Genomic DNA, 13,575 nt, shown 5'->3' with positions numbered 1-13,575 from the left:
TCTGTACATGCAAAAGGCCACAACGGGTTAAGTACAGGTGGCGCAAAGCACAAGGACCAACGTACAGATCCTAGTTCACAGAACCAGTGGAATGCATTACTCTTTTTTTTTTTTTTTTTTGGCTTCCAGCAGGAATACAATCTGTGAAGTCTCGGGACACTTTCTTCATATGGAAAGCTTACATGTGTTACTTTTTTAAATTATTTTTTCATATTTATTTATTTTCCCTTTTGTTGCCCTTGTTTTTTTATTGTTGTTGTAATTATTATTGTTGTTGTTACTGATGTCATTGTTGTTGGATAGGACAGAGAGAAATGGAGAGAGGAGGGGAAGACAGAGGGGGGGAGAGAAAGATAGCGAAGTGACTCCCCTGCAGGTGGGGAGGTGGGGGCTGGAACCGGGATCCTTATGCTGGTCCTTGAGCTTCGAGCTACCTGCGCTAAACCTGCTGCACTACCGCCTGACTCCCTACATGTGTTACTTTTAACTATTTTGAACTTGTCTCCTAAAAATGGAAATACAATGTTATTATTACTTATTTATTTAAATATTTATTCCCTTTTGTTGCCCTTGTTTTATTGTTGTAGTTATTACTGTTGTTATTGATGTCGTTGTGGTTGGATAGGACAGAAAGAAATGGAGAGAGGAGGGGATGACAGAGAAAGAGACAGAAAGATAAGACACCTGCAGACCCGCTTCACCGCTTTTGAAACCACTCCCCTGCAAGTGGAGACCCGGGGGCTCGAACTAGGATCTGTACGTTGGTCCTTGCGCTTTGCGCTACCTGTACTTAACCCGTTGTGCTACCACCCAACTCCCTTATTTATTATTTTTTAAAGTATTTATTTATTTATTCTATTTTTTTTGCCCCTATTGTTTTATTGTTGTAGTTATTATTGTTGTCATTGTTGGCTAGGACAGAGAGAAATGGAGAGAAGAGGGGAAGACAGCGAGGAGGAGAGAAAGATAGACAGACACCTGCAGACCTGCTTCACCGCCTGTGAAGCAACTGCCCTGCAGGTGGGGAGCTGAGGGCTCCAACCAGGATCCTTACGCCGGTCCTTGTGCTTTGTGCCATATGCGCTTAACCCGCTGAGCTACCGCCTGAATCCCTACTTATTTATTTTTACCAGAGCACTGCTCATCTCTGGCTTATGGTGGTGCAGGGGATTGAACTGGGGACTTTGGAGCCTCAGGTATGAGTCTCTTTGCACAACCATTATACTACCTACCCCTGCCCTTCACCACTGTTATTTACCACAGTGTTATTACAATAAAATAATCCCAGTCCTTCTTAAGAAACCACTCATTGGGGCCAGGTGGTGGTACAACAGGTTGAGCACATGTGTTGCAATATGCAAGGACCCAGGTTCAAGTCCCTGCTCCTCACTTGCAGGGGGGACTTCATGATGAGTGAAGCAGTGCTTCAGGTGTGTCTCTTTCTCTCTCCCTGTCCATCTCTCCCCCCCCAATTTCTGTCTCTATCTAATGAATAAAGTAAAATATATTCTACAAAATAAAGAAAAAAAACCCTCTCATCAGGACTCTTGATTACAGATGAGACAGAAAAGGACCAGTCATAAGTCTGAGTCAGAGAGCACAAGAAGACCAAGTCAAAGCTCAGAATCTAGAAACTACAGACAGTCTATTGAGAGGAGAGGAAAGCAAGGAGTTCCAGGGTCCTCCCCACCCTTCAACCCTCCTTACTTGAGCACCTCTTCTCGGCACTGTTTTTGGGGTGCGAAGCAGGCGATGGCCCAGACTTTGATCTCAATCCCATTGTAGAACTGTTTCCCCCTCATGTCCCAGACACCCTGATTGGGTGTAGCAATGGCCCGGTTCTAGGGATAGGCAGAGGGGGCGTCCAGGTGAGCCTCAACAGAGCCAGGTAAGTAATGGAGCAAAAGCTCCTGGATATACAACCCAACCTCTCCCCCAAAAGGCCCCAGAGATGTTGTCTGGCCCTGACCCTGCTCACCCGGCCGCCGTACTGCAAGATGGGCGCCGGCAGCACGCGCCCTGTCACCTCCGTCATATCGTCCTTCACTTTGATCCCAAATTCCTGTATGTAGGGATCTAGGTTATAGCTGGCATTCTTCATCTGAAAAACAAAAGAGGGACTCAGGAGAGCAGCAGCTTGGCAATACTGTTCACCCTCTGGGTCCCAAGGATTTAGATCATCTGGGATGGTAAAAGGATAGCACTAAAAGGGGGCTTGTGGTAAGGGGAGACAAGTAGGAAGAGAACACGCAGGGAAACAGTTTAGGAAGGAAAGAAGAGAGGAAGTAAAGTAAGCTATAGAGTCAAGAAGCACAAATAATCCTCTAGAGTCCCAGGCAGCAAATCTAGACTTGTGTTTTCCTGGCTTTGCCATGGATGAAAAGCATCTATGTTACCAGGGGCCCCAATAACTGAGCAACAACTCATCATTCATATTTCTCTGCAAGCCCCACTGACCAGTCGGCTGATCTCTTCCTGTCTGTCAGGAGCCGACCTAGCTGTAGCCTTTATCATGGTTGATGTCTGGTTATCTGTCAGTTTCTTGATGCACCGCTGCCCAGCCACAATGTTACAGACCTGAGGAAACAAAGACGGTAGTTCTGTTGCAAAGTACAGTCCACCTGCAGTCAGATCCTCATAGTATGTGAAGAGACCTTGGTTGTCAGCCCGGGGAAGGGAGTACAAAGCTCCCTTAAACATAGACAAGATGGAAAATAGTCATGTATGGGCTGGTGGGACTGTATAATGGTTTTTGCAGAAGACTTTGATGCCTGAGGCTCCAAGCCCCCAAGTTTAATCCCCAGTACCACCATAGGCAGAAGTGAGCAGTGCTCTGGTGTTTCTCTTAGTGTCTCTCTGTATCTCTCATAAATAAATAAATAAATAAATAAAGAGGGCGGGGGTAGATAGCATAATGGTTATGCAAAGAGACTGAGGCTCCAAAGTCCCAGGTTCAACCCCCCGTACCACCATAAGCCAGAGTTGAGCAGTGCTAAAAAAAAAAGTTTAAACAAAATAAAGAAAATGAAAATAAATAAATAAATAAATAAATAAATAATAAAGAAAGAAAGGGGGGGCAGGCGGTACTATGCGTAAGGCCTGGGTTCAAGCCCCTGCTCCTCACCTGCACCGGGGATGCTTCATAAGTGGTAAAGCAGGTTTGCAGGTGTTTATCTTTCTCTCTCCCTAGCTCTCCTCCCTTCTCAATTTTTCTCTGCAATATCAAAAAAATGGGTGTGGGGGGAGGAGGGGAGGTGGAAAAGGAAAAAAAGGCCACCAGAAGCGGTGTATTCGCTGTGCCGGTACCAAGCCCAGCAATAACCCTGGAGTAACAAAATAAAAAAGGGGCTAGGCGGTGGTGCACCTGGTTAAGTGCTCATGTTACAGTGCACAAGGATGAAGGTTCAAGGCCCTGGTCCCTGCCTACAGGCAGAAAGCTTCATGAGTGGTGAAGCAATGAAGCAGGTGATTTTCTGTCTCTGTCCCTCTCTATCTTCCCCCTCCCCTCTCAATTTCTGTCTCTAGCTAGTAAATAAACAAAAAAAAAAAATTTTTTTTAAATAAAATAAAAAGAAGCCATGTGCAATTCAAAAAACATTTTAGCCATTTTGTAAGAATCTAGAATCTTGAATCAGATTTGGGCCCAAGTGTCATATGTTAGATAGGGAGAACAGTAATAACCTTATATTAGAAAGAGAAGGATGAATATGGGATGATCTCACTCTTAGAAGTTGAAAAATAAGACCAGAAGGGAAAACACAAAGCAGAACTGGGACTGGATTTGGTGCATTGCAATAGAATGCTCAGGTCCTGGAACATGATGGCAGAGGAAGACCTAAGCGGGGGCTAGAGTGCTATGTGGAAACCAGAAATATTAAACATACCAACTGCTGTATTTTACCAGACTGTAAACCATTAATCCCCCAATAAAGAAAAAAACATATATCTTATTAACCTTGAGAATAAAGTATTTAAAAGGACTGAGTAGTTTTGGAACATAGTGAATATTGGGGAAAAAAAACTGACATAGATTATTAGTTACTATAGGACTTAGCAGTAAATAACTTCTAGTTACACACTGGATTCCTAAGGGGCTAAGTAGTTCTCTAATGGTGGTAAGCAGCAGTTACTTCATCTTGCAAATCAGGAGAATTAGGAATGCCTTTTAATTCTTGATCTTCAAGTCCCTAGATTACAGAAAACACTGTCTACTAACAGTATCCTCTGCTGCTGTGAAGAACATCCTGCTGCTTAGTGCCTCTGCTACTTGGTTCCCAAAAAATACAATGAAAATCAGAAAAGACTTCCCAGTGCCATATGATACATCTATTCCCAATATCCTATAATCAGAATGCCCTCAGGAAGTTATCTGGAAGAATAGAAAGCAAGTAAGTTAGGAAAACTTCAGTCTCGTGGTCCAGGAGGTGGCGCAATGGATAAAGCATTTGACTCTCAAGCAAGAAGACCAGTCTGAAGCCCAGCATGGCTATTAGTGACTCTAGATGATGTACTACCTTGGGCAGCTCTTCTAACTACTCTGAGACTCTGCTCCTTAAATAACACCAGCTACTTCATAAGGTTGTGAGGATTTGAGCTGTTTTATTTTAACTTTCCTTATTTAATTTGATAGGGCAGAGAGAAATTGAGAGAAAGTGGATAAAGAGGGAGAGAGTGGTCCAGGAGGTGGTGCAGTAGATAAAGTATTGTACTCTCAAGCATGAGGTACCGAGTTCAATCCCCAGCAGCACATGTAACAGAGTGATATCTGATCCTCTCTCTCTCCTCCTCTCTCTCTCATTAATAAACATTAAAATCAAAAAAAAAAAGAAAAAAAAAAGAGGGAGAGAAACCTAGGGGCCAAGTGGTGGTGCACCTGGAACACACGTTACAATGTACAACAACACGCCCGCTTCCTCCCTGTCAGAAGGAAAGCTTTGTGAGTGGTGAAGCAGCGCTGCAGGTGTCTCTGTCTTTCTTCGTCTCTATTAGCCCCTTCCCTCTCAACATCTGGCTGTCTCTATCTAGTAAATAGAAAATTTTTAAAAAAATTAAAAAAGAGGGATTCGACTTCCGGAGGCGGAGCTAGGAGCAGCAGATCGCTTTCTCTCCTCTCCTCTCCTCTCCTCTCCTCTCCTCTCCTCTCCTCTCCTCTCCTCTCCTCTCCTCTCCTCTCCTCTCCCGGATCAACTAGGAATACCAAAGGAGACCACCCGGGACCGAAACAAGACAGGACTAGAATGACCACAGGAACCCAGTAAATCACATGTGAGTAGAAACACGCGTGGCTGGTGACAGAGAGGAGAGAGGGGCCTAAGGAGAGATTAAGTGACTGCTAACAGTTCGACAGTTTGTCAGTGGAGACACCACCTTCAGTCTGCTCCACCAACAAGGGGACAGCTGAAGGGAGGAAAGGACTCTCCAGAGACTCACCAAGTGCAACTCTGAGTCTCCATTGCTACTACCCTCAGAATCTGGAGCAGCAACAGGGAGGGACACCAGGGTACAGAGATCTAACCGGGAAACTCAGAAGACCTATACCTCGGTGGCATAGCTGAGGGGCTGTGAAAGTCTCTTTGCATAACCACTGGATTATCTCTGCCACACCCTGCTTTATCTCTTGGTCAGGAGTCAGTGATTAAGCTAAGAAGCCTATTGAGAGTTTAAAAGCCCTCAGGCTCCCATAGCCTACAGGGGAAAAAAAAAAAAGGCTTTTACACCACTGAACTCCAACTCAGGGATTGAAAAAACTGTTAACTTATTTAAAATGGTTAAAACAACAAGAAAAAATATTGGAGACTCGAACCAGGACAAGAGTCCAGCTAAAAGTCCTCCAAAGGGTGAAGCACAAAACAACGAGTTCAACATCCAAACATTAGCTAAGGAAATAATAACAGGAGTGAGTAAAGAATTTGAAAAAAATTGTAATCAGAAATGCAGGAACAACAAATGAGAATATGGAAGAAAATTCTAATAATCTCATGGTTATTAGAGAGCTGAAAGCTGAAATTGCTGAGCTAAGAAGGCAACTAGCTGAACAAGCTAAAACAGTATCAGAGCAGGGCAACAAAATAGATGAACTCCAGAAAGCAGTAGAGGGCAGAGAGAATAGAATCAATGAGGCTGAAGACAGAATTAGCAAGATTGAGGATGAATTAGAGACAACTAAAAAAGAAGTAAGAGATCTCAAAAAGAGATTAAGAGATGCTGAAAACAACAACAGAGTCCTATGGGATGACTTCAAAAGAAACAATATACGCATTATTGGCTTACCAGAGGAAGAAAGAGAAGGGGAGGAAGAAAGCGTTCTCCAGGCCATAATAGCTGAAAATTTCTCTAGTCTAGACAACACCAAAGACATAAAGATTCAAGAAGCCCAGAGGGTCCCAAACAGAATTAACCCAGACCTAAAGACACCAAGACATGTCATACTTAGATTGGAAAGGAATAAGGATAAAGAAAGGATCCTCAAGGCTGCAAGAGAAAAACAAAGAGTCACCTACAAAGGAAAACCCATAAGATTAGCAGCAGACTTCTCCATACAAACACTACAGGCCAGAAGAGAATGGCAAGATATCTATCGAGTGCTCAATGAGAAAGGCTTTCAGCCAAGAATACTATATCCTGCTAGATTGTCATTCAGACGAGATGGAAGCATCAAAACCTTCTCAGACAAGCAACAGTTGAAGGAAGCAACCATCACCAAGCCTGCCCTGAAAGAAGTTCTGAAAGGTCTCCTATAAACAGTCAGACCACCACAAATAAGACATATATCAAAACACTCTAAAACTCTACAAGAATGGCGTTAAAATATCTTCAATCTTTGATATCAATAAATGTGAATGGCCTGAATTCACCTATTAAAAGACACAGAGTAGGAAGATGGATCAGAAAACACAACCCAACAATATGTTGTCTACAGGAAACTCACCTAACTCAACAAGACAGACAGACTTAAAGTGAAAGGATGGAAAACTATCATTCAAGCCAATGGCCCACAAAAAAGGGCAGGAACAGCTATTCTCATATCTGACATGATAGACTTTAAAATAGATAAGATTTAAAAAGATAGGAATGGACACTACTTAATGCTCACAGGATCAGTCAATCAAGAGGACTTAACAATTATTAATATCTATGCACCCAATGAGAAGCCATCTAAATACATCAAACTTCTACTGAAAGAGCTACAACAATATATTAACAGTAACACAATCATAGCAGGGGACTTCAACACCCCACTATCTCAACTTGACAGATCATCCAGACAGAAAATCAGTAAAGACATAAGGGAGCTAAATGAAGAGATAGATAAACTAGAACTATTGGACAGTTTCAGAGTCATTCATCCCAAGAAACTGGAATACACATTTTACTCAAATCCACATGGAATGGATCATTCTCAAGGATAGACCATACGTTAGGCCACAAAGACAGCATCAGCCTATTCAAGAGCACTGAAATCATCCCAAGCATCTTCTCAGACCACAGTGGAATTAAACTAACATTTAACAATCAACAAAAGATTAGTAACAGTGCCAAAATGTGGAAGCTCAACAGTACACTTCTTAACAACTTCTGGGTCAAAGAGGAAATCAAGGAAGAAATCAAAATGTTTCAAGAGTTCAATCAAAATGAAGACACAAGCTATCAAAATATTTGGGACACGGCTAAAGCAGTCCTAAGAGGGAAGTTCATAGCTATACAAGCACACATTAGGAAACAAGAAAAGGCACAAATAAACAGCCTGATTGCACATCTCAAAGACCTAGAAGAAGAACAACAAAGGAATCCTAAAGCAACCAGAAGGACAGAAATTACTAAAGTTAGGGCAGAAATAAATAACATTGAGAATAGGAAAACCATACAAAAGATCAATGAAAGTAAATGTTGGTTCTTCGAAAGAGTAAACAAAATCGACAAACCTTTAGCCAGACTCACAAAACAAAAAAGGGAGAAGACCCAAATAAATCGGATAGTAAATGAAAGAGGAGAAATCACAACAGACACTGCAGAAATTCAACATATCATCCGAGGCTACTATGAACAACTATATGCCACCAAGCTAGAGAACCTGGAAGAAATGAATGATTTCCTAGATACCTACCAACTTCCAAAACTAAGTAAAGAGGAAGTGGATAACATGAACAGGCCCATCACAGCTAATGAAATTGAAACAGTTATCAAAAATCTTCCCAAAAATAAAAGTCCTGGACCAGATGGTTTTACAAATGAATTCTACAAAACTTTCAAAGAAGAACTAATACCTCTACTTTTAAAAGTCTTCCAGAAGATTGAAGACACTGGAATACTCCCTGCCAGCTTCTATGAAGCTAACATCACCCTGATACCAAAAGCAGACAGGGACACAACCAAAAAAGAAAACTACAGACCAATATCTCTGATGAACATAGATGCGAAAATATTGAACAAAATTCTAGCCAACCGGATACAGCAGTATATCAAAAAAATTGTTCATCATGACCAAGTGGGGTTTATCCCAGGCATGCAAGGTTGGTTTAATATACGTAAGTCAATCAATGTGATCCACCACATCAACAAAAGCAAGACCAAAAACCACATGGTCATATCAATAGATGCAGAGAAAGCCTTTGACAAAATACAACATCCCTTTATGATCAAAACACTACAAAAAATAGGAATAGATGGAAAATTCCTGAAGATAGTGGAGTCTATATATAGCAAACCTACAGCCAACATCATACTCAATGGTGAAAAACTGGAAGCATTTCCCCTCAGATCAGGTACTAGACAGGGCTGCCCACTATCACCATTACTATTCAACATAGTGTTGGAAGTTCTTGCCATAGCAATCAGGCAGGAGCAAGGAATTAAAGGCATACAGACTGGAAGAGAAGAAGTCAAACTCTCCTTATTTGCAGATGACATGATAGTATACATGGAAAAACCTAAGGAATCCAGCAAGAAGCTTTTGGAAATCATCAGGCAATACAGTAATGTGTCAGGCTATAAAATTAACATTCAAAAGTCAGTGGCATTCCTCTATGCAAACACTAAGTTAGAAGAAATTGAAATCCAGAAATCAGTTCCTTTTTCTATAGCAACAAAAACAATAAAATATCTAGGAGTAAACCTAACCAAAGAAGTGAATGACTTGTATACTGAAAATTATGAGTCACTACTCAAAGACATTGAAAAAGACACAAAGAAGTGGAAAGATATTCCATGTTCATGGGTTGGAAGAATTAACATCATCAAAATGAATATATTACCCAGAGCCATCTACAAATTTAATGCTATCCCCATCAAGATCCCAAGCACATTTTTTAGGAGAATAGAACAAATGCTACAAATGTTTATCTGGAACCAGAAAAGACCTAGAATTGCCAAAACGATCTTGAGAAAAAAGAACAGAACCGGAGGCATCACACTGCCAGATCTCAAACTGTATTATAGGGCCATTGTCATCAAAACTGCTTGGTACTGGAACATGAACAGACACACTGACCAGTGGAATAGAATTGAGAGCCCAGAAATGAGGTCCCACACCTATGGACATCTAATCTTTGACAAAGGGGCCCAGACTATTATATGGGGGAAGCAGAGTCTCTTCAACAAATGGTGTTGGAAACAATGGGTTGAAACATGCAGAAGAATGAAACTGAATCACTGTATTTCACCAAATACAAAAGTAAATTCCAAGTGGATCAAAGACTTGGATGTTAGACCAGAAACTATCAGATACTTAGAGGAAAATATTGGCAGAACTTTTTTCCGCATAAATTTTAAAGACATTTTCAATGAAACGAATCCAATTACAAGGAAGACTAAGGCAAGTATAAACCTATGGGACTACATCAAATTAAAAAGCTTCTTCACAGCAAAAGAAACCACTACCCAAATCAAGAGACCCCTCACAGAATGGGAGAAGATCTTTACATGCCATACATCAGATAAGAGTTTAATAACCAACATATATAAAGAGCTTGCCAGACTCAACAACAAGACAACAAATAACCCCATCCAAAAATGGGGGGAGGAATTGGACAGAATATTCACCACAGAAGAGATCCAAAAGGCCGAGAAACACATGAAAAAATGCTCCAAGTCTCTGATTGTCAGAGAAATGCAAATCAAGACAACAATGAGATATCACTTCACTCCTGTGAGAATGTCACACATCAGAAAAGGTAACAGCAGCAAATGCTGGAGAGGGTGTGGGGTCAAAGGAACCCTCCTGCACTGCTGGTGGGAATGTCAATTGGTCCAACCTCTGTGGAGAACAGTCTGGAGAACTCTCAGAAGGCTAGAAATGGACCTACCCTATGACCCTGCAATACCCCTCCTGGGGATATATCCTAAGGAACCCAAAACAGCCATCCAAAAAGATCTGTGTACACATATGTTCTTGGCAGCACAATTTGTAATAGCCAAAACCTGGAAGCAACCCAGGTGTCCAACAACAGATGAGTGGCTGAGCAAGTTGTGGTATATATACACAATGGAATACTACTCAGCTGTAAAAAATGGTGACTTCACCGTTTTCAGCCGATCTTGGATGGACCTTGAAAAAATCATGTTGAGTGAAATAAGTCAGAAACAGAAGGATGAATATGGGATGATCTCACTCTCAGGCCGAAGTTGAAAAACAAGATTAGAAAAGAAAACACAAGTCGAACCTGAAATGGAATTGGAGTATTACACCAAAGTAAAAGACTCTGGGGTGGGTGGGTGGGTGGGGAGAATACAGGTCCATGAAAAATGATGAATGAAATAGTGGGGGTTTTATTGTTAAATGGGAATCTGGGGAATGTTATGCATGTAAAAAAAAAAAAAAAAAAAAAAAGAAGTAGAAACGCAAAGCAGAAATTGACTGAGTTTGGAGTATGGCACCAAAGTAAGAAAGCAGAAGTACACTAGAGTTTGCAGTGAGTACCTCCCTAATACTTCCGCTCCACTTTTCCAAGCCTTGGGTCCATGATTGCTCAACAATTTGTTTGGCTTTGTATGTTAACTCTCTTTTCAGTCACCAGGTTCCAGGTGTCATCAGGATGCCGGCCAGACTTCCCTGGATTGAAGACCCCACCAATGTGTCCTGGAGCTCAGCTTCCCCAGAGACCCACCCTACTAGGGAAAGAGAGAGGCAGACTGGGAGTATGGATTGACCAGTCAACGCCCATGTTCAGCGGGGAAGCAATTACAGAAGCCAGACCTTCTACCTTCTGCAACCCACAATGACCCTGGATCCATGCTCCCAGAGGGATAGAGAATGGGAAAGCTATCGGGGGAGGGGGTGGGATATGGAGATTGGGCGGTGGGAATTGTGTGGGGTTGTACCCCTCCTACCCTATGGTTTTGTTAATTAATCCTTTCTTAAATAAAAAAAAAGAAAAGAAAACATTTGATTAAGTAAAAAAAAAAAAAAAATTAAAAAAGAAACTAAAACAGAGAGACACCTGGAGAATTGCTTCACTATTTGTAAAGCAAAAGGTCCCCCTGCAGATATGGATGGGGGGCCTGAACCCAGGTTTTTTCATATGGTAACATGTATACTTAACCAAGTGTGCCACAGGAGGATTTAGATAAAATGAAACGGGATCTTGGTCCAACAGAATCGGGTACTGGTTTTCTTCCAGAATTCTTGCTGAACAATTATAGTGAAAAACAAAGCACAGTCACCAGGGCTACACTCAGCATCCCCATTCATGTACAAGTTACTCAATTGTAAACCCAGAAATGTTAAAAATCTGTTAAGAAGTCAAGAAGATAGATCACCTGGGAAAGCACCTGCTTTGCTAAGCTGAGCCACCCAAGTTCGAGTCCCTGACCCCAACAGCAAAGAGGGAAATTTTTTTTTAACCACAACACTGCTTAGCTCTAGCGTCTCTTTGTATAACCACTATGCTATCTATCCCCCACCCAGGGAGAAGCTTTTGTGCTGTAGTGTCTCTCCCTTTCTATTTAAAAAAAAAAAAAGCTGGCCAGGAGTGATGAAACCCCAACACACAAACACACAGTGACGTTATTCTCTCGAAGGCACTTTAAAGCACTTTCTTCTTCTTTTTTGGATAGGACAGAGAAAAATTGAGAGGGGAGGGGAAGATAGAGAGGGACAGAGAAAGACACCTGCAGACCTGCTTCAATGTTTGTGAAGTGAACCCCCATGCAGGTGGGGAGCCAGGGGCTCAAACTGGGATCCTTGCGCGTATCCTTGCGCTCAGTACTGTGCGCTTAACCCGCTGCGCTACCACCCGGCCCAACTTTAAAGCACTTTCTTTTTTGTAGTCATTAAAAAAAAAATTTTTTTTTTTCTTACTATCTTTATTTATTGGATAGAGACAGCCAGAAATTGAAAGGTATGGGGGAATAGAGAAGAAGAGAGACAAAGAGACACCTTCAGCACTGCTCACCACTCGTGAAGCTTTCCCCCTGCAGGTGGGGGTTGAGGACTTGAACCTGGGTCCTTGCACATTGTAACATGTGTGCTCAACCAGGTGTGCTACCACATGGCCCCCTAAAGGACTTTCTACAAATGACTTCAGCTGCAGAATCAATAACTATGAAAAAGACTAAAGCAGGATTATGAAAAAATCAGAACTTCCATGTAATACTGGTAGGACTATAAACTGATACATTCACTTTGGAAAACTGCATGGTGAGTTCTCAAAAAACAAACACAATATAAAATAAAAATCCACTTCTGGTCACTTACTCAAGAGAACCGAAAATAGGAACTAGAGCAAATTTTGCATACCTGTACTTAAGCAATATAAACAATCCCAAGTGTCCATCAATGAATGAATGAATGAACAAAATGTGGTAAACATATAAAACAGAATTACTCAGCCTTAGAAGGAAAGGAAAGTCTAGGTCTGGGAGGTAGCAAAGTGGATAAAGCATTGAACTCTCAAGCATAAGCAAAGTAAATTCTGACATATGCTACAACACAGATGAACTTTTGAGATATTATGCTAAGTGAAGTAAATCAGTCAAAAAAGACATGTTAAATAATTCCATTTGTATGAAATATTCATAACATATAAACCCAGAAACAGAAGCAGATTAATGTTTACATGGGGCTGGTGAAGGGAAGAAGAAATGGTATGACTGCTAACAGGTTGAACTTTCTTTTGAACGTGCTGAAAATGTCTTAGATCAGACAGTGGTAATGACTGCATAACTCTTTTTTTTTAACAGAGCACTGCTCAGCTCTGGCTGATGGTGGTGCAGGGGACTGAACCTGGGATTTTGGAACCTCAGGCAGAAAGTCTCTTTGTATAACCATTATGCTATCTACTCCCACCCACAGCTCTATTAATATACTAGAACCTACTGCATTGTAAATTTTTAAAAGTGTGAGTTTTATGGTATGTGGCTGTATTTTTTTTTTTTTTTTTTTTTTAGACAAAGGCAAAGAGACTAGGAAGGAGACCACATCACTGACGCTTCCTTCAATGCAGTCAGAGCCAGGCTTGAACCTGGGTTGCACATATAGCAAAGCAGCACAATATCCAAGTGAGCTATTTTGCAGGCCTGGCCTTGATATTGATAAAGCTATTCTAAAAAAAAAAGTCCAACTGACTATACAAGTCTATG

At 41.4% G+C, this 13,575-nt stretch overlaps 1 protein-coding gene across 4 annotated transcripts in view; it reads right to left on the bottom strand.

Moving 5' to 3' along the window:
• AGO1 (argonaute RISC component 1) overlaps positions 1-13,575 on the bottom strand; it is a 47,016-nt gene that overhangs the window by 17,456 nt on the left and 15,985 nt on the right. For 2 of the 4 annotated variants that reach the window (XM_060205850.1, XM_060205851.1), the window contains 3 exons: positions 2,458-2,577; positions 1,970-2,101; positions 1,708-1,841 (listed from right to left, as the gene is read on the bottom strand). In XM_060205850.1, the coding sequence (XP_060061833.1) occupies positions 1,708-1,841; positions 1,970-2,101; positions 2,458-2,577 (386 nt within the window). The remainder of the gene's footprint in view (positions 1-1,707; positions 1,842-1,969; positions 2,102-2,457; positions 2,578-13,575) is intronic. The other 2 variants (XM_007533088.2, XM_060205852.1) reach the window with 1 other exon arrangement.

Source organism: Erinaceus europaeus, chromosome 13 (assembly GCF_950295315.1).
Source record: "Erinaceus europaeus chromosome 13, mEriEur2.1, whole genome shotgun sequence".
In the NCBI taxonomy this organism is placed as follows: Eukaryota; Metazoa; Chordata; class Mammalia; order Eulipotyphla; family Erinaceidae; genus Erinaceus; species Erinaceus europaeus.
This window is presented reverse-complemented; position numbering and strand designations above follow the sequence as displayed.